A 21,750-nucleotide genomic window follows, 5' to 3' on the forward strand; every position below is an offset into this window, starting at 1 on the left:
CATGACTGCAGGGCTGTTTATTCTCAGGATCAGGAAAGTTACACAGCATATGCATGTGTAATATAAAATCTGTGTATGTAAAAACGCTGTTTAACATAAATTCAGTAGTAATTCTAGTACGTACTCTTAACTTCAACACTCAACAGATGTCAGCTCATGTTTAGCAGAGCTTAGCAATTAAAAAGAACCCTGACCATCCTTCACTGCTGCTCGCTGCCGACTCCATTCAAACTCAAATGTGCCGTCTTTTATGTAAAAGGTCTAATAATAGTCCACCGCCATTTAAACTGCTTGGTGTCCTGGTTAACCCTTTCCTATAGGTTTAGAAACAGACATTTTGTTGTCAGGAGCATAAAGAAGAGAAGAATTCTGCTCCAGCTTTGAAGCCTTGATAGAAAATTAAATACTGTAAATATAAAGACATACTGTAAATATAAAGACATAGTTAGATTAGATGTAATGATGCAATCTCCTTGAGCAGCTCCAAAATTGCATTCCTATTCATTTCAGCTATGTCAGTAATGTTTACAGACAGGATGCATCTACAAAAGATTCTTGTTTGCTTTGATCCAGCAGCAACTGCTGTTTCCTGTGAGATTTTTATAACCCTGAACTTTTGCTTATGTTCTGTTCAGCTCGAGTCCGACAGACAATTACTCACGATACTGTATAACACTAAGTAAAGACAGGAAATCAATCACTTATGTCAGATACGCAAGGCTGTAGCTTTTTTCATGGCCATGTTTTTTAGTTAACGGGGACAGTTAAGGAGAGACAGGAAAGGGGGGGTGACATGCACCAAAGCGCTCTACCAGGTGAGCTTCACAGGCACCCCCTGATGCATTGTAATTATCATATCCACATATTACATGATGCGTTAAACATTTTGATCTGAGTCAAAGTCCCGGCATTCATGCAGACGCTCAGCCACAAATGCTTTTTCTGCACAAATTGGTCATTAACCTTCCGACAATTACTTTATAAAAACTGTCCTGATAGTTTTTTCCTTTCCAACAGTAATTAAGGCAATAATTGACAGTTTGGGAAATAACCTTACTTGCTTTTCTTGCCGAGACTTAAATGAGAAGATCAATACCACTATTATAAAGTAGGCTAAGTATGGAGCCGGAGCCAGAGCCAGCAGGTGGTTAGCTTTGTAGCATGATGACTGGAATCCAGGGGACACAGCTGACTCTGCTCTCTTTCAAAAACCCATAAAAGTATATGTTGAGCTGTTCACGGTCCTGATTCTTAGTTTAGTTATTTTATGTTTTATGTTGAAAGACTTTCCTGGTTTGTATTGATGCATTGTACACTTCCTGTCTTCATCTTTTTCTCGTGTGTTTTCTGTGTTCACCTGTGTTTCATTTGGCAATTAGTCCTAGTGTACGCAAGCAAGTGTTTTCCCATAACTCTTTGTAGTTTCATCTGCGGTCTACACCTCTGTTCTCCAGTCTTGTTTTCCCTCCTCGTGTCTCACCTTAATTATCTGCTCGTGCGTCTCTCTGGTTTGTACTCAATTTGGTTTTCTGCTCTCAGATTCTTGCATTTGTTGCCTGCCTTTTGCTTTTTTGGATTCAGTTTAGTTATTAAAGGAGACATATTATGCTCATTTTCAGCTTCATAATGTTATTTTGGGTTAGTACTAAAATAGGTTTACAAGCTTTAGTGCTCAACAAAACACACCAGTTTTCTCATATTATCCAGTGCTGCAGCATTGTATTTTCCCCTCTGCCTCTGTTTTAGCTCCTGTCTCTTTTAGCCCCCCCTCCTGAATGCCCTGTCTCCTCTGATTGGGCAGCTCACACATGCCTGGGCCAGCACTGCTTACAACAACAGAGCAGCTGTGCAAAATCAATTCTTATGTGCCAAACTAGCTGCTAAACAAATATTACGCAATAATGTGTGACATGGTGACATAGTGTGATGTCACAAAGAGAGACAGGAGATTCTGTTGATGCAGACTGCTTTTTAACTTTCAAATCAACTTTTAACTCTTACTCAGCATGCTTGTCTCTTTCAAACACTTGCACATGCACAAGAACATATAGAGAACACTGAAAGAACAAATGTTCCCATCGCCTCCTCCTGTTTTGACTTTCTATGTTAAGCTAAGATAATCATCTGCTGGCTCTACATTGCTTCATATTTACTGCACAGACAAAGAGCAGCAGCTTTTTTTATCCAGCTCTCTTCAAGATGCCAAACTATTCCTCTAATATCCTATCCTCTAACCTGACATTAATTAATATATACTGACTATTAATCTCACCACCTGTCAAATTGGGTCCACCCAGCTGCCAAGTTAATGATAGTATGAAGAAATTGATACTGTTTACAGTACTGTGAAATTAAGACTCAGAGATCTGAGTAAACAAACTGCAAAAAAAAAAGAAAAAGGAAAAAAAAAAACCAAGAACTGAGCGAGACAGTGAGTCCATAGTTAGGCACAGAAAACCTTAAGAAAATGAGAAAAACAAAGCTGGGATTTTGAAAAATGTGAGTGGATAAAAGCCAAATGGAAAAACACAAAGAAAACAAACAGCGAACTGAGAAAAACAGCCAAAAATCTCTTTGTCCATGCGTCTTAACTATGTCGCCAGCAGGATGTATCGTCACGTGAAACCGAGGTAATGAGCTGGCCAAATGAAGATGTATCACAGAACAACAAATGGTGACTTTATAGAGGACGCATCAGCTTCTCTTCTCTGTTGTAACAGTGCAAACACACACAGACACAGACGCAAATTGTTCAACCGCTTGAGCATTTTCATTAAACAAATTCAAATGAGAATATAAAACAGACGCACACTTCAAGGAGAAAATGGTGGCTCCTTTCAATCAGTATCATGATGCAGATTTGAAGGAATGCTTGAAAAGGACAAGATTATGTGGTCAAATAAAGGTGTGGAAGGAGGGTTGGGTGGCTGTATTGATGGACATATCAAGGTATGAATAGAAGTGGGATAATGGATGAACACACAGATGAAAAGGTTGATTTTTTGGTTGATCTACAGGTCTAAATAAAAACAGCACCTTTTCACCATCGCTGTGTGTGTACATTTGTGTGTACCCTCTAGATTAAAGCCACCAGCCGGGCATTGTGTGCTGTGTAATCTGTGTTTGTGTGTGTGTCAGTGTATGGAGATAAGTCTATCTCTGTGTCCTTGTTGCTCTGACAGACACATTATTAGGTCCTCTTGAGACAAAAACACACAGACAGCTATCTGATCTCACACACACTCACAAACGTACACACTTCTGACATGATTGACTCTCGCTCTTTGTGTCCTCTCCACCTTGTCTCGCAGGTTGTATTAGGAAGACAGGAGGAGAAATATATTATTAGCTCTTAAAAAGGACAGACTCAGACGCTAACACCCAATAAAACTCTCTTCCTCCCTCTTTTCTATTTTCTTCCTACATCTCGTCTCTCAATCCGCTCTCATAGAGCTACTGTAGCTCGTTGTTACTCCCTTTTTCTCACGCCTGTTTCACTCTCAATGCTTATTTCAGCCGTTTCTCTCTCTTTTATTTTGTGTATTGTCTCATTGCGGTTGCATACTGTGTAGAAAATAGATTGGAAAAATAACCAGGTCTCTACACGTTACAAGAATAAACCCACTGGAAGAAGACAAACCATCAGTAAATCAAGAAGTCGCTTCTTTGTATTGGAATGCTGTGCCTGTTCGAAATGTGCCTGTTTGGAACAAAACTCAAATTAGCTGACGCCTTGTTGTGACATATTAAATGCAGTATTCAAATTTCTTACCCAAAGCTACACTGAGCAGATTTTACACCATATCACAACAAACCTCCCATAACCTTTTGTGACATTTTTATATATATTTAATTTATACTCGCACCCAGAGCAGCTTGACATATGAGTCAGTGACAGAACAATTTTGGTTTATTCCAACTTGGGTCTTATTTTTTGGATTAAAGATATAGTAACACTAACCAGATGGAAATTTGGAAACAAGGCGACCTTTGTCTGACGGGCAAGGAACACGGAGGTCAGACGATCAGACTGGCGGCTCACTGAGGCTGTACTTAAAGTACTGTGATTATAGCTAATTTGCTGTAAACATGTTAACATGCTGATATTTAGCATATTTAAAGTTCATCAAATTGGTGCTAATAAGCACTGAACAGGTTACATGCGAGTAGGCAGCCAAACCAGTGACCACAGTTCAAGACTGCGTTTCAAGTTGGATATTTTTGACAAGGGATCATGGCGTTTAAACATTTGTAAGCGTGATGCTGTTGGATATTTTTGTGGAGACCCTGGGACAACACATGATAAAATTGAAAACTGAACCAAAATAAATGTCAAGTTGCAACATATAGAAATGTTAAGTTTTAAAATATCCAAGGTTTGCAATATGTACAATGCCAACTTTCATTCTGGCAATAAGGATAAGGAGGATAATGATGGAAACATCTTTGGCTTTATAGACGGTATTTGACAAATCTCAATTTTGACCTGAATATGACACTAGATGACAAGTCAGGGGATTACCAAAGTGATTAAAATTCTTCCGGAGGCGATCATGATGAATGTGTGTCCAAAATTTCATGGAAGTCATTAGGATTCATCCTAAGTTCGCCATGGATATCTGTACCACATTTCATGGCAAACCATTCAGAATTGAGAAATTTAACTCAAAACCACCATAGACCTAATTTTGACCCTTGAGAAAAAATTAATCTCACCAAAATCATTCGGACACATTGTCTGGGAACTGAACCAATTTGTGCCAATCAATCAAATACAGTAGATAGAGGACATATTTCACTGGAAATACTGAAAACTTTGACAAACTGGTGATGTAAGCGGCCAAGTTGAGAGATTACCAAAGTCATTTATCATCTTAACGTCCACATGGAAGCCTGTACTGAGTTTTAAGCCAAACCAATATCTCAGTGTAGAGATATTTAAACCAGGACCAAAGTGCGGGACCAACCAATAGATTGGTATTTATATCCGAGACATGCTACTTGAAATGTTGATGATAAGATGTTATTGCCCTGGAAAACTTTGATTGCACAACTTCAGTAAATACAGTACGCCGAAGTCAGTCTGTAAACTGTCTGATGGTTTTAAACTCTTAGCTGCTTTTCAAACCTTGAAATTAGTGTTAAATTGTATGTTGTTGTAAAACAGGAGTTAAATTACATGTTGTTCTTAATTTTTCTGACCTTTTCTTATCAGGTGTTGTGTTGAACTGCTTTCCAATGATATGTGGACCATCAACCGACCTCAACCGGCACCATTAGGTGCTACTGCTGGAAACACAATTCTAACAGGAGGGCGACATTATTTGTCTGGGGAACAAACTTTGACGTTACATTCCAACATAGCATATGTCGCGTCAATTGTAACTGCAGGTGTTGGTAGATCGGCAAATTGTTACGTGTATGTGGATGGATTAATGATTTGCACAGCATTGCCTTATGCCCGCAAAGAATTTATCTGTTTTTGAAATAAAAATGTTTTAGAGAAATACTTCATCTTAGTCTTGTGTGTTGATCAGAGTTCAAAGAAGAGTTTCCAATTTTGAAATGTGCAGCGTCATTCTCAAGTTCAGGAATTTAGAGAGAATTGCTCAAGTGCGATTTAATAGTTCAGACAGGTGTTCAAATAATCACCATCCACAGCACACAGAATTCTCTTTGGTGTGTCTCATGGCTATTTGCTGCTTCAATAACCACATTTCCTTTGTTAATCTTTGCTGTAGCGAGGATCAAACATGTGACTTCACGATTACAAGACAGCCTCTCCCTCGCTGTGTCTTGTTTCTGTGTTTCTCAATTCAGTTTCAATTAAATGCACTCTGCTTTGCCGAATGTTGTAAACAATACATATTCTCAAAGATTTCAAAAGATGTCTGTTCTCTAGCAAAAGCACACAAGTGAGTGAAAGCAGAACACTGTCTGCGAGACAATGAAAACTGAGTGTGTGAGTGTGTTCAATGACATGCAGCACGAGGCTGAAAGCTAATCTTAACATAAAACATTCCCAAGCCAGTCATCTGAAACAGCAGCACTGCCTGCAACCTGTTAAATGCAGCTGCGTGTTTGTGTGCAAGTGTACACAGTCACACTCCCGTTTATGCCCAAGCTCTTGTGCATATTTGTGTGTGACTGTCTGTATTAACGCTTTATTGAGAATCGCAGCTTAACAACACACTGTTTATAGCTTGATCATGATGTTGTGTATGTAAGAGAAACACATTGCTCAACAACAGCAATGGTTGCATTTGTGAATGTGCAGCTAACCAGCTCAGGGTTTGTGACATGACAGGGCATCCTGATTTGATTAAGTTGCCCAGATATGATCATCAGTGACATGTTGATCTTGCAGGACAGACGTGATTCTGTCACTTGATGATAATATTTGACGAGAGACAACTTGTTGAGACTATGTCAGCAGATGGCAGTGAAATCTGCTGCTGACGGAGCAACTGTATATCCACAGGCTTTGGTTCCACATCAAAAGTGAAGCAACTTGTGATGATTAAAAGTAAAATTTGAGATATTTTGAGGTAACGCTTCAAAGGCTGCCACTTCTTTCCATATCAAATTAACTGTACGGACACGGAAATGAAAAGGAAGGATCTCAAAAGTAGTTACAGATGACATTCCTGGCAGGAATCAGCTTTTGATCTCAGCCAGTCGGGAGTCTGATTTAAGCGCGAAAAAAAATGTGTTTTCACGTCATTTAACCATATAGTATAAAAGATGTAAGTAAAGATGCGTATCAAAGAGGGAGAGGCAAAACTCAGCACACATAAAAGTGATGAATATTCTTTGTAGAAGCCTGGTTTGGTTTATGATAAGATTTGGTCTGAGGAGGCAGAAATTTGCCACCTGATCTAAAATATTATTATTTCAATGAATCATTTATAACTTTTAAATGATGCTGTGAACATTTTGTTTGGCTAGAATGTCTTTGCAGAGACCTCTGATACATGAGGAGGCACTTTCTATGCAGCATAGAGGAAAACAGCTTAAGAACCGAAGCGTCACCATGAGACAGAAATATCCAAACCAATCGGCAGAATAAATGTCTGCAATGTACGTTTCTGCAAGCAATTAATATGCAGTGGTAAAGTACATTGAGACTTGTTCTACACTGAATCCCCTCAGATGAATGGAAACATCTGCATGTCGTCCAATTGATGGTTACATTTTGACCTGATGTGGCTGTGTGACCTTCATAAAACACAGGGTCTCATATCTGAGATGGCTGAAACATTGTACTTCCTCATTAACATGCTGCACATGTAGGAGGCTTTTTGTTCATGACTCACTCTGCATACTTTTCGGGCACAATTCCATCAAGAGAAATCAGCTGAACAGATGCTGTCATTGTCAGTCAGATCAAACACCCATAGCACTGCTGCTTCACTTCTGCTCCACCCCCGGGGCAAATTTAGGGGAAAAGTGCCATGAAGACAAGGGACAAAGGCACATGATTGGTGTTCATATATTGGTTACTGGTGCTAAATCAAAGTGACACAAGATTATTCAGTGTTCACTATTTAGTACTGATCACCGTTTTTACAGTAGCTCCCAGTTTTCGCTAATAAGAAGGTCAATTTCTGAACTGTTGCTATTCAGCACGAAAGCGATAGATAGCACAATGAACAAGGTCATTCATGTCTGCCATTGAATACATCTGTAGTCTTAAATCTTGGCGTTTAAAGTGATTTAACCGTTTTTGTCAAAAAAAAAATGGCCTTGAACTCTGAGTCAGCAACACATTTTATTGAGAAAAATGTCTCACGTCCATGGCATATTAATTAATTCCCAGTAGTTCCCACACAATGATTTTACCAAAGGAAACCTTGGTTGGAAGAAGCAACAGAACTCCAGACTCCAGAAAAAAGTCATAAAAATGTAGCACATATTGTGAATAGAAATATCACTCTACATAAATACTTTACACATGTTACTGTAGCTACGCACCTACCTACATATTTACAATTGTCTCCTTGAAAAACAAACATTCACATGACCTCGTTGAACATTAAAGGACAATGCAGGACATCAGACAGTGTGGGTCTAAATGAAATGAGAGTTGATGGAAGACAGAGAACAACAGAAAGACTGTATGAGCCTTTAACAGATACGTATCAACACGCTAGAGACGAATTAGTGTTTATAAAAATAACTACCCGCTAAATCAGTATTTAAAACAGAAAGCAGAACAGACACAAAATGCCAAAAGATAACGGCCACTTTAAGAATGTTTCACTTTGAGCATGTCCGTGTTTGCAATGTGGAGCAAGTTTCAACACATGATGTCATTAAATATTGATGTTAAAAGATGAACCCTGTCTCAGAGAAATTATGTTTATGTGCAACTAATTTGCAGCAGTAAATATGTTTTCAAGAATATGTAATGCTGGCAGGATTATGTTTTCTATTAACATAATTTAGAAATGTAAAAATTAACATTTTTATGACTTACACAGCAGATATGTGGCATGTAAGTGACTACACATGAAAATAGGCTTTTAGCTATATCTTATTTTGTATACATGTTGCACATTATCCTGATCAAATACACAATAATTTCTGGTTATGTTTAGGCTATGGCAGCACTTAATTATGGAAAGGGAGCAGAAGTCCGCAGTGACTTGAATCACAAAACACAAAGAGATTATCAACACGTAACCAAACCAGCATCTTTCCCTGACCTTAACCACAGTTGTTTTGCTGCCTAAATGTAATTACAGACGGTACTCTGGAGTCAAAATGCTTCACTCTGTATGCCTGCCATTCATCCCTGTGCCTCCTGTGTGGTACATAAATTTACCGTTTCATTCACAACAAAAAAAGAGTCGCCCTTGAAGATAATCAAGCCAGCGATTACGTTTCGTAGCACAAACAATGTAGTAATATGTACAAGTAATTTCTAAGAGACAGGGTTGAGAAAGACTCTTAATTATGCATCGACTCAAATGAATACAAAGATGGAAAGATGTTTGCTGACATCAACATGCTACGGTTAAGAGCAGACAGAATCTGTGATCTTACAGCAAGTGTTACAACATGCTGTAACTATGCAACAGTGAATAATAATGAAATGATCCTTGCCTTGTAACAGTGAAATCCTGCAGCAAAACTATTAATGCGAAAAAACAAAGAATCCATGTTCAGCAAAGTTCAATCCAAGTTGGCAGGTTTAACATTATTCTTTCCTCCTCTACTTGATTTTCCTTTTCCTACTCACTGCATCTACCGTCAGCTAGTTTACCAGAGGGTCTGTGTTAAAGCCACCGTAAAAGCGAAGTCGTTTCTCAGAAAAGCAAGTGGCCCCATCAACAATTGCATGTCTTTCATGGATTATAATTAGTTGTTGACAAGAATGTAAATGAGTTGTCAAAAACTGAAAGTTATCCAGAAGACATTTTGCCACTTCTAATCATATGATTTCACTGCTCCCATCTGCAGCTCTTTAAGCCAATGTTCCTCATTTAAGGATAAGCCCCCGATATGTTGAGTAAGCCCTCCAAACGTTTTCTTCAGAGTTGGTTTGCGAAGCAGGCTGTCGAATTCCTCCTGGTAGCTCAGGTTCACTCAAATGGGCACACAAATAAAAAATGGACTTAACCTCTGATTAACATTTCTTACATCTTCGAACACTCCCGTAATCTTTCTATTTTCTTGTAAACAGTCAAAGGGAAACAGTGTAGCATACAGTCACAAGGAGTAGAAGCCCTTTCCAGCCTTTAGATGACAGAATTTGGGCTATAAAAGATGTGACCTTTCATTCTGCTTTACCTGCTCCACTTTCCTTTACAGTTTGCAACAAGTACCATCATTTGAGAGGAGAAACATTTTCTTCTACCTACAGAGTTTATATTAGGCCTAGTTTTTCTCCTTTCTCATGTAGAAAAGTCATGTTGGAAGAGCACAGCTGTAGCACGGTAAAAATCACCAAATCATCAGAGCATCCCACTGAGCTTTTTTAAGCATCAGTCCCCTGACAGCTTCACAACTTCACATCAACTATGCCACAATGTTAAGAAGTTCCCATCCGTGTGCTTTCCGTAAGATCAAGGCAAAGGCTAGAGCATTGTAGACTGAGAGGGGAATCGCTTCTCAAGCTCTTCAACGATGGAGTTCATATTTGGGTTTGGCTGAATCTGTGGAGGTGGAGGTGGAGGTGGAGGTGAAGGTGGAAGATCCTCTCCTCCTGCACCCCCTGCTCCTTCTCCACCACCCTCTCCTCCCTCTGCTGCGCCTCCTTCTCCTCCTGCCAAAGCATCCAAGGAGTCAAGTGAATCAAGAGAATCCATGGAGGCACGGCTCTTCAAGACCTTCTTGAGTGGGATCTGTTTCTGATCTATCTGGTTGAACATGTTGGCCACCGACTTCTCGATGTCTGCGATGTTTTGGATGTTCTTTAAGATTCCTTTCAGCTCTTTTCGGGGAGGTTCGGGCTCAACGGGGAGGGGTGGTGGCGGTGGCCTGAGGGACACTGGCCGCAGGGCTGGCGCCTCCGAGAATGACGGGAGGACGAAGGTGGATGGACGTAGGACTGAGGGCGACAAAGGGGGAGGTAGAGGTGGTGGTGGGGGAGGTGGGGGATGAGGAAGCTGCTTTTCTGTATGGTTGGGATTAGGTGAAGCAGGAGGGAGAGGAGGAGGGGTGATGGGGGCGTGTGGAGGAGGAGTTGAAGGAGAGAGAGGAGCAAATGTGGGAGGTGGAGGTGGTGGGGATGGAGGTGGAGGTGGAGGTGGTGGGGGCTGAAATGGTGGTGGTGGTGGTGGAGTTGATGGAGGATCAGGGATAAACTCTAAAGGGACCTGAAGTTTCTCTTCCACACTCTGATTTCCTGTTAAATTTGCCCCGAAACGCCGCAGCACGGGAGGAGTTGGCTTGTGACTCGGTGGAGGGGTCCCTCCATCACTGTGGGTGACGATGATACTTGGGGGACCCTCTTTAACTTGAAAATTTGAGGCGCTATGGGTTGGGGTGTGTTTTTGATGCTGAGGAGACTCGGGGAAAACAGAAAGTAGGATATCAGGTGACAGAGATCCTCTTGAATCTCTGTTTTGCCTTTGCCTCATTTCCTGAAGTGCTTGTTGCTCAAACTGTCTGGCTTGTTCTTTGACAGTCAGCTTGGGCTCCAGACTTGGACTCCCCATTAAATCCGAATCCAACCCACGGTCAAATCCTGAGTCCAGACCAGCATCTTTACTCTCCTTGAATTCAGCCTTCAGAAGCTCAAGCTCCCACTGCACGGGATCCATTACTACTTGGCGTCTCAAAGCGTCATACATCTCTCTTCGATGTAACCTTGATGGGAGAGTCCAGCTGTGTCCAGCCCCAGATCCCCATCCACTGTCACTGCCACTATACCCACCGAATCCTACATCTCCCCCATGGGAACTGAGCCTCAGCCAGGCCTCTCGAAGGCCTTTCCTGGAAGGGGAGAAATTCCCAAGAAGGTCTCTTCTCCTCTGGCTTCGTCCAAGAGTCTCTGGGCTACTCAAAGTCCCGTCCTCGTGGTAGATTGGATTCTTGATAGTCAGGGGGTTTTCATCAGAGAGAAAGGTGATGTTGGACTCAGACTTGGGCAGGTTGTGGAGCACCCCTCCGTTAGCAACGCACTGACGATGGGCAGCGATCGCTCTTGTCGCGAAATCTGAGATCAGACGTTGGCGGTCGCTTTCATCCAAGCTGCCACCACTCCCACCACCACTGTGGTTTGCCCGGCTGGCACATGGATGGAAGAAAAAAAAATAGAGAAAAAAAGATGGGATGAAGGGAGAAATAATAAAAGAATTACAGATAAAATATGAGGGAGAGAAGTGAGTTGAAAAGATGTGATTATATAAATCAAAACCAAATGAAATGGAAGAGGGAGATGGGGGCTGAATGAAATTTAAATGAAAGAGCAGTAATGCACAGAACAGTTAGCTAAAATGTTTTATAAACGGAGCGACAACAGAAGGATACATAAAGAATGGTAGATAAAATAAATCCAAACCCCTGCTAGAGCTGCTGTTTGATAAATGAAAAGAGTCTTCACATTAAGAGATGAATGAGGGAAGGAATGAGAGGAAATGTAGGATGGATCTTAAAAGAGGTTACGGCACTTTTTCTTTCTGTGCTGTTTTTACCAGAAGGGCAGGAGATGGAGAACTAAAAAAAAAACATAGTCTTGAAACACAAAGGAAAAGAATGCAAATAGATTTTATGTATGCTAAAAGTGGTGCACTACAAAGGATGTTACGGCATCATAAACAATGCCAGATCTGTTGGGGCAGGGTGAGACAAGTTTGTGTCATGGAGCTCTGAGAGTATGCAGATTTCCTTCAAACAAAAGCCTGATTATATCCTCCTCTCTGGTTGAAGGAGCACTAATCTGTGAAACCTCTGGTGTTGTTTGAGACTTTGTAGAAACTCTGCAGACTCTTGGTACCCCATGGCACATGATTGCCCACTTCTATGCTGAGACAGCCAATGCAGCCTTTTACCGTAAATCTTCACTGATCAGCCACAAGCACAACAAACCTTCGGCAACTTTGCTCTCTGATCTACCAAAAATACAACTTGCCCTGCACATACACAAGGAACCACTAACAAGCACGGACACAAACACGAAACTAAAGTGGGAAAACTGCACAGCACAGTATCAAACTTGTCACAGATGTGAAGCAGTTTTCAGCATCCTACTCACTTTTGTCTGTCAGTCATGGATGAAGGTGGATGGATGAGAACAAGAGATGAATGCATGAGTCAACAAGCCAACAGGAAAACCAGAGTGATGAAATGATAACAAAGTATGATGATACAAAGTTTAATGTTGTGACAGGAAGGAACCAGTAGAAAAGGTTTATGCAGTATAACATTGTAACAAGAGTCAAAAAGAAGTAATTGTGCTGCCATATGACAAAAACATCTTGAGGATGTATTTGTCATGGAAGAGTTAGGTAAGCTTCACTGGACTGCACTATGATGAAACACATTTGTATTCCTGGATTCAAGATGCCTTACACAAAGAAAATAATCAACTGTTGTCCACAAGGGGTAAAACCTTGCACATCAACAGTAGTTCTAAGTTAGTTTTTAACAGCCAACTGCACAAAACCACATTTTAACAGTGTGAAGTGGCATAAAATATACATATATGTAAGGAAGAGTATATGTAAGCAAATTCAAAGGCCAATTTTACACAGTGTTATTGACACGGCACATGCGATGACAGTTACATGTGCCTTATTGCTACATAACATGACTTTTGACTCAAAACTTCAAAGAAAATATGCTTCATTTCATGTGCTGCCAATAACAAGTGGAAGAACCCCTTTTTTCATAGTTCATTGAAAACAGACATTAAAAGCCAAGTCTGTCAAGAGAACAGCCAAAGGTAATTAAAGGAAGAAGAAGAAGAAAAAAAGCCTTGAAAATCAGTCTACTGAGCAGTTTGATAATGGACCTTAATTATTAATGTGCAAACTTTTGCACTTTGCCTCATTTTATAATCTTTAGGGATTATTTAGTTACTACAAGATTGTGGTGATACAGGACATATGCATACACCCACGCAAGAATTACACAATAAATCCCAAATTGCCTACTTTGCGAAGACACACACACTCACACACACTCACACACACACACACACACACACACACACACGCTCTGTAGCTTATCAATAGAATTAATTATCGCCCAGGGTGGTCTTTATAAATTAAGGGCTGCATTTATTTCAATTATCTCATATCCAAGTTCATTTCCGCACACATTTTTCAGGGGATCGTTTGGGCTGGTGAGTCACACACAAAAATGCACACTCACACATACTTGGAAATCCCTTGTTGCCATTTGGAGATAGTTTCTACAATCTTGCATATGAATTGCTCTCATGTTAATGGGAGTGGGGAGGCATATCAAGGACAGACAGGGAACCGGTGATGCATGTAATGCTGATAAGAGTTCTTCTCAACTTCTTGTTAACGCTCCAGCAAGGAATTATAAATGAACTATCTGTGTATTGCCTTGAGTAAGTGAGAGTGTGTGTGTGTGTGTGTGTGTGGGGGAGGGGTTTTTAAAACTTTACAGCAAAAGTTAATGCTGTGTCTTGACATACTGTCTCTATTTAACCAAACCAACAAGTATCAAACGAGGATAAATTAAACAAAATTTCCTAGAAGATGCAGAGAAACATGGGCGCTATAGTAAGAGTTGAAGAGATATTGACTAGTAACCCGATAATAGAGTAGATGGACAATAACGTACTTAAAAGGGACAGTTCAAATCAAAAACACATGTTTCCTCTTACCTGTAGTGCCAAATCTATCCATCTAGATTGTCGTGGTGTGAGTTGCCAAGTTTTGGAGATATACAACAACAAAAGCTCAACAGCAATAGCTCTATCCAGAAATGACAGTTAGTCAAGGTGATCCAAAGATCTTGTTGAGATCATTTCACATGGGAACTGTTTTCTTTACGCAATACGTATTTTTGATTTTGGGGTAAACTGTCCCACTGAGGAGACGAAAGACCATTTTTGGGTAGCGTTACCTTTGGAAGTAACTTGTCACTTACTAGCATTAAAAAGTAACTCTTTACGTTACAGCATTACCTACTGAGAAAAGTAACTCTTTAGAGCACTTTTGCATTGTGAAATGAAACCCCTATCTGGCGCATATTGCTGCTAATGTTGTCCAGAGGATTCACGTTTTCATTTAGATGCATTGACCAAATTGAATCGCATATTCTACTACCCATAATCTGTAACTCTGCAGGCTAATAAAAAAGGAATGAAGGACACAATATCCCATTCACAGTCCCCTTCAAGTGTTGCTTATGATAAGCAACACTTGAATTTCACAAACAAAAGACTTCCTTGCAAAACAAACACTCAATACACTCACATTTATCTCATTATCTCAAAATGTCATTGTTAGAGGATGAATTTGGACAATGTTTGGACAACAAATGTTTTTTTTTAAAGCAGCCACTTGATGAAAATCTTCAAGTAAACTAGAGAGGCTGGGCTCAAACTGAATTTTGTTCTGTGGGCAGATCATTGACCTTTGTTTTATCTCCTCTACGGTGAGGACATTGTTATGCATTACAACAGGGAAACGGACAAGGAAAGAGCTGAATGTTGTTGAACTCTGTGGAGATAAAAATGCAGGGTTTATCTACGACAGTTAATGTATTCAAAAATCAGAGCTTTGCTCGATGTTAGTTTGATGTGGGGTTACAAGGTCGTGCTTGATTAATCCAAGATTGTGTCCGTCTTAACAAAATGTCAGCTCCTTTGGCCACTGGAAAATGTGAAACCAAGGAAAGAAAATGTCTCTAGACTACAAAAAAGCTTTGAGGCCTCATTCACAACAGTCTGAGGGTACTTTTAGAGACATTTTAACTCAGGCGATAAATCCTTACAAGGGCTTTGGGAACGCTCAACAAAGTAACTCAAGTGTGATGAATCAACAAGTTTTATTCCTGCGAGGGGCCGTGTTTGAGTTGATGTAACAAGTCGATCAAGAACAACATGCCCCAATCAGAGTTCAAAGACGGTTATGTATCATTAACTTTAAAGAACAGTCTTCACAGGCTGAAATGTGCTGCCATCTTGTGTGATCACACTCATTTTTTAGTTTGACATGAAATTGGCTCAAGACTTTGACCAATTAGTTTAATTGCTGGCCTGTGCTGGCAAGATTGTTGAACAAGTCTGTCGATGATGTCGGTGTGTGTTTATCACTGACCTGAAGAATACCAGTAGAGATCACCGTATCCATCCAAGAGTTATTATTGCTGTGTGATTAGACTAAACCGATGATCATCACCTTTGCACTATTTTGATTTCCACTACAGACATCTTAATGCTGTGATCACTTTCGTTTTCTGTATTGTTGAGTTCTTGGTGCTATAGATGGAGTTTATTGTTGTGTTTGGGGGTTGTAGATAAAGCACACTTTTCCTGATTGTCCATTATTTCCCATTTGGATCCAAGTTGTGAGCATTTTCATTTCTCCACTGCTTTTAGTATCTTTTAAAAAAGGGGCAATATTTGAGATTTTTAGTTGAAAATGCTGAGTGATATCTTTGTTTTGCATTGCAGAGATAACTAGGCTACTGAAGTAAGCATGATAACCAGCTTTCCCTTGCCCATCCTGGGCAAAAGCTCCTGTGCTAGCGTTGAAACCACTGGTCTTCGTGCGTCCAGTCCAAACTGCTAGTCTCTTTGATCCCATCATAAGATGGCGGTCCATCTATCAAACACTTGGCTTTTTTATGAAGTTATCTGGATTCAAACTGCATCAGAACTATGTGTGCAGAGGTTTTAGTATGCTTCCTTCTTTCCTGTTCGCTTGCATCTCAGCATTATAGTTCCGAGTCGCTGCTCCCGTCTCATTTTATGACAGTAATTGCCTAAATTCTGCATAAGTGTGAAAGAGCTTTCATGTTATCCCAAGTTGCTCCAGGCTAACAGCCCAACGCTTTGAAACTAAACCACAACTTTGTCTTGGTTAAAGTTATTTTGCTTCTTGTTTGTACTTATTTCCCATTATTTCCAATGCCTTTGTGTTATTTCTTATCATTGCCTTCCCATTTTGAATGCATGAAAGAGGTGAAACTGGGAAATTATGGTGTTTGTGCTAAAACTTACCTCGTGAATAATAGCTTTGGTCTGTCAGGAATCATAAGATATATTTGCAGAAGTATTCTCCATCGTGATGGTTAAAATGCAGGGAGATGAAATGTCATGGTACTTGACCGCATGTGTGGAAACCACAAAGCTCTCAAATCACAAAAGGCACACTGCCAAAGGCTCAAGTTGAACAGCCATAGAAAAGCGAGCTAATGCGTCTGCTTTGGCTCATCAATGCAAATGCCACTTTCACACTTCACTTACATGGCGTTGTCACCAAGCTCCTCATACAGGTTGTTGGCAGTGCCTCCCCCAGGTTTGCCCGTTGGCAGTGCCATCTGGATACGGGCTGTTTTGGCACACTCTGCCTGGCGTCTGGACACAGCGGGGAGGAATCACAGTTAGTTATCCAAAGTTAGAATAAAATCCAGACCTTCAAAAGAAGGGGAAATGGTTATTATCATGAAAGGAGGGCTTGTAACCTCTTTCTTCATTCAACAGGTCTCAGCTTTTAGGCTTTCAACCATTTCCTTGGGCGAGTCCTCGTGTAACTCCTATTTATGTGTATATGCAATATTAGTATATATGTTTTCACGTCGTACAATATAGGTTCATTTTACTAAAGCATAGTGAAGTAAAATCTACGTGCATCTATGTGCGAGTATGCAGTACTATTCAATTACCTTTTTAGAAGGGCCAGATTTGATTATTTACATTCCCTACGTCAGACCTGTAAAGCTCAGAATGTAAATGTGTTACATGTAAATATAATTACTTTATCTTTTTGTCAGCTTTGTCTTTTACTTTTCACCAAGAATTACTTGAAGAAGAAGAATTCAACATACAAATGTACAGGAAAGAAACAATGAACCGTTTTAACCTTAGAAGGAGGTTGTCAGTTTGACTGCTATTCCCTTTGCTTAAACAGACGTTTTAATGACACACAAATATTTTTGTGGACGTATGAAGAGGCTAATTAGCATAAGAACAAAATTATCAAAGGGCCATAAAAAGGTTGTTATTCTGCCAGGGCTGCCAGCTGAATAGATCTGATGTAGCCTTGAGCCATGCTCGTCTGTCCATCATTTTGGTGAAGACTTAACTATTAACAATAATTACATCAAAATTAATTCATGCTTCACAGAGGATGGAGCCTGCTGACTCTGGTGATCCCCTGACCTTTTTTAGCCTTTCTAGCACAACAATGACTTTGACGCTTTGTACTTTAGTGAAACATCTTAATAACTTACAGGAAGGTTTGTGCTCAGGATCAATTGTGATGCCAAACAGTCACCAATGTTGCAACATCTGACAACAATTGAATTCCTCCGATTTCTCTTGAATAAGTTGCCTTAATTCATTGTAAAAGGACCTGACAGAGCTCATGGAATGGGAGCACAAACCAGAAAAACAACAAACGTCTATTTCCTAGTACAGCCTATTCACTTCATGCTTGAGATGTTCATTTGTGGTAAATGCTACAACATTGTGTAAGGGTGACATGAGGACTGAAGCATTATTAAGTCTGCAAAGTGACTCAAATGTGACAGCAAAATATAGGAAATGTTAGCTACTGTAAGCTGCTAGTCATACCAAAAAAAGCTCTATAACAAAACCCCTGTTTTTATTCGGAAAAAATATATAATACTCATGTTGGGATCCACAGATGAACTCTGAACTGAACTCAGTCCCCCACAATCCTCCAGGTCTTCACACCAAGGTGCAAAGACTGCCCCAACACTCATGACCACACGCAAGACATACTCTCGTAAAAGCATCACTCTTGGACATTTACTGATTCTGTGTTCTTCAGGATTCATTTGTTTGATTGTTCACCGTCCTCTTCGTTTCTCCGCCCTTCCTGATCTCATCCGTTTTATTGTACCATGAAAGTCAACAGATTAATCACAATGAAAGGTGTATAAGACAGCCGTGACTTTAGTATTTCAGACTAGGAATATGAAAGCAGTACTCACTCTTTGAATCTGGTGGCGGCAGAAGCATCAGACGGAGAGACAGGGGAAGAGAGAGAAAGATTAGTGATTATTTGAATCATAAATCACAGTACCTCCTGTTAGTCTGGTTTACTTATTGTAATTTACAAGCAAGTCGGACAATTGGTCTTCATTAGAGTCATTTAACAACAGAGGCTAGTGATAATTATGCTGATGATTACTACTGTTTTTCTTTCTTCAAGGCTCCTCTCCTCTCCTCACTCTTGTTATTTGTCTCATGATGAGTAGCTCCCTCCAGAATGCACTGATCCAGTTTAAGTGTGTGTGTGTTCGTTTGTGTGTTTAGGAGACGGAGGAAATTAATAGCCTTTCACGGTGGTTAGCTAAACAAACTATTAGAATTGGCACTGTGGGACAGGCTGCCATGCTGAATCATCTGGGGAAGTGACTGGCCCAGGTGATAAAATGATAAATAGTGCAAAAGGACGTCCTGTGGGAAAGGCTGCCAGCGTTGTCTATTTTTCTGTCTGTCTGCAGTCTCTTAAAAGTAATTCAGACATTTTCTAAATGGCTTGTTATCTTTGTTAGCCTTCCAGTCCAATCCTCCTTTTTTTTTTAGACCCACATGCCTTCAGGACCTTAATTCACATATTGGTATTAAGCAGCACCAAATTAATGTTGGCGTAGATGTTTTCACATTAGTGGCTAGAATGTGTAAACCAGAAATTACACCAAAAGGACTTAAGAAAGAATTATAAGCTTCAAATATAGGAATTATCGCACAACTGTTGAATGCAATAGATTAAATAGCTGACTATGATTTTTTTACACAATAATCTACCACTTTGCTCAATGATGGTCTTTCAGTACTTTCAAAACTCCCTATCCTGTCAATGGCAGTAAGCTGCAAGCTCGTTTGTTCCTCTTGGGGACGTAAATCTTTAAAAATTAGCTAAAAACATTGAGTTTTTCCTGAAAAGGCTTTCAGATGTGGTTCAATGTACATGACTTAAAATAACAGTGCTACAGTGCCCACGTTCATCATAATTTGGGAGCAGTTTGGGAACCCAGTCCAAAGGTATTATTACCCTTTGAGGTAGCTGGATTTGCGAGATGCAAATCCATCTCGCAAAGGCTTCAAGCTTAGGTTCTGATCACACAGAGACTCGTCGCAATAGGTGAGATTACTTTAAAAACACCATGGAAAAGCCTGTTTTGGAAAAGCCTGTTTTGGACGAAACAGCGTGGTGTGCCTGTAAAGCCAGGCTGCCTGCACATCTGGCCATCATATGTGATTAATGAGAAAAGAGTTGCGACTCTGCACCTTGCACTGAAAAGTTGACAATATTTCAACTTCTGAAAACTGTTAGAAAACCGTGGCGCTCAGTGTTGCGTGTTGGTGTGATCGGCCTCTAAGTGCATGTGGCCAAACACAGGCGTTAAACCGATCAGGAACCTTTGAGTAACTCCTGCTAGAGACGCCACCTACGGGCAAAACCTGATTTTCTCTCCTCCCGACTGGCATCAGTTAGCATTTGATTTATCAACTGGCTCCGCTTGTGGTAGCGCTCTCCTACAGTCAATCTGATTGGCTGAAGTTAGCCTGTGATAAACAGTGATAGATAGTCCGTCCAATCACCTGCTGAGTACTTTCTGAAAGTGCCTGCTCAACAGTTTCTAGAGGCGCCTTTACAAATGGTTCTGTGTAACAAACCATCTTGCACCGTCAGGTTAATTATGAGGATCGCCCCGCTGTTGTTTTGGTCTTTTCATGGGATTTGTTGATAAAAGGAAAGTAGAGTCTTATCTTTTAAACACAAGCCTAACAGAGGGACGGTAAGCTCCTACAGCCTCATTCAGTCAAAGCTGTCTCTGATTAAACTTCAACTTTTATTCCAAAACCGTTAAGAAAAAATAAATACCACACATAATTCATACTCACTGTCTGTAGGTAATAATGACAATCAATATGGCGGGGACACAGCAGATTATTATTATAACTGCCAGAGCCAGCAGCGCCCCCTCTGTGTAGCCTACAGTCTGCACCGCTTTCTTCACGCTGGTCACCACTTCAGGGGTTCGGATCTCCAGAATCCGTCCACCGGGAGGGAGGAAGGGCTGGAACTCTTTATTGATGTCCAAGAGTTTACCATCAAGAAACCTTGGGAGGAGAGACACATAATGCAACTAAGACCAAGCATATTTGCCAATAAAGACTGCACATTAACAGCTGTTACTCTATTACTTCTTAACGCAAGTGATGCAGTAATACATCCTGATTACTTAATAAATAAAAATAAGGACTGACAAAACTTTTCTTCTTGTTTGGCTGAGCTGCCAGAGAGTACAAGACAGACTTCAGCAAATTACCTGAAAACTTGTGTGAATGGCAGCGCTCCAAAAAACTAATTGAGGGCAATTTATTTGGGAATTTCTTAATTGCAATGAAATTTAGGTTCCTGTCCCATCTTAGGATATAAAGCTTTTGGAGAGCTGCCATCTTACTTGTCATAGATTTGCTGGCGAAGTTCTTACTTGTAGAGCTCCTGTCGAGATACAGCTCTATTCGTCAGCGGGTCGATGGCATAAATCATGAGGTCCGACTTGGTGTAGTCCTCCTGCTCCAATCCATCACCATGGCGATGGGGCCCGATGGTTTCCACGACAACCTTTGCTCCCGGTATCTGTTCCTGGACGTAGCGTTCCAAAATCCTAAAGATGAAAAAATATGGATTTTAAGTTGCGGGATCGCATATTTCTAACTCCTTTAGGACACCAACATGGTCGACACAGATACAAAAACACACCTCTGAGGAAACTAGCATGTTCTTTCAAACATGCAGACACACAGCTCCTCAGAGTCAGGTCACACCACACACACCGAACAGACACACACACATTTTTTTCATCCCACCAGCTAGACAGACTCACGCTGTGCAATATTGATTTCTGTACCCTCGGAAACACCTGCTCACAGCAGGAATGGCCCCACTAAGGTTTGCATTTATGTGTATGTCTGTGTGTGTGTGTGTGTGTGTGTGTGTGTGAGAGAGAGAGAGAGAAAGGAAGCCAGCGAGGCAGACAGAAAGGATGGTAAGCGCTTTAAAACGTCTTTATCAAGTTGTGGCAAAAATGAGAAGCATTACAGTTTCTGTCTGT

At 40.5% G+C, this 21,750-nt stretch overlaps 1 protein-coding gene across 1 annotated transcript in view; it reads right to left on the reverse strand.

The window, feature by feature from the left end:
* The window catches only part of LOC311250020 (protocadherin-15-like), a 195,494-nt gene that overhangs the window by 13,917 nt on the left and 159,827 nt on the right, over positions 1-21,750 (reverse strand). Inside the window, exons 32-34 of the mRNA XM_084341511.1 lie at positions 21,127-21,303; positions 20,534-20,752; positions 16,901-17,011 (exon numbers count right to left, since the gene is read on the reverse strand). Of these exons, the coding sequence (XP_084197637.1) occupies positions 16,901-17,011; positions 20,534-20,752; positions 21,127-21,303 (507 nt within the window). The remainder of the gene's footprint in view (positions 1-16,900; positions 17,012-20,533; positions 20,753-21,126; positions 21,304-21,750) is intronic.

Source organism: Pagrus pagrus (genome assembly GCF_965226575.1).
Source record: "Pagrus pagrus genome assembly, chromosome: 21".
Lineage (NCBI taxonomy): Eukaryota > Metazoa > Chordata > Actinopteri > Spariformes > Sparidae > Pagrus > Pagrus pagrus.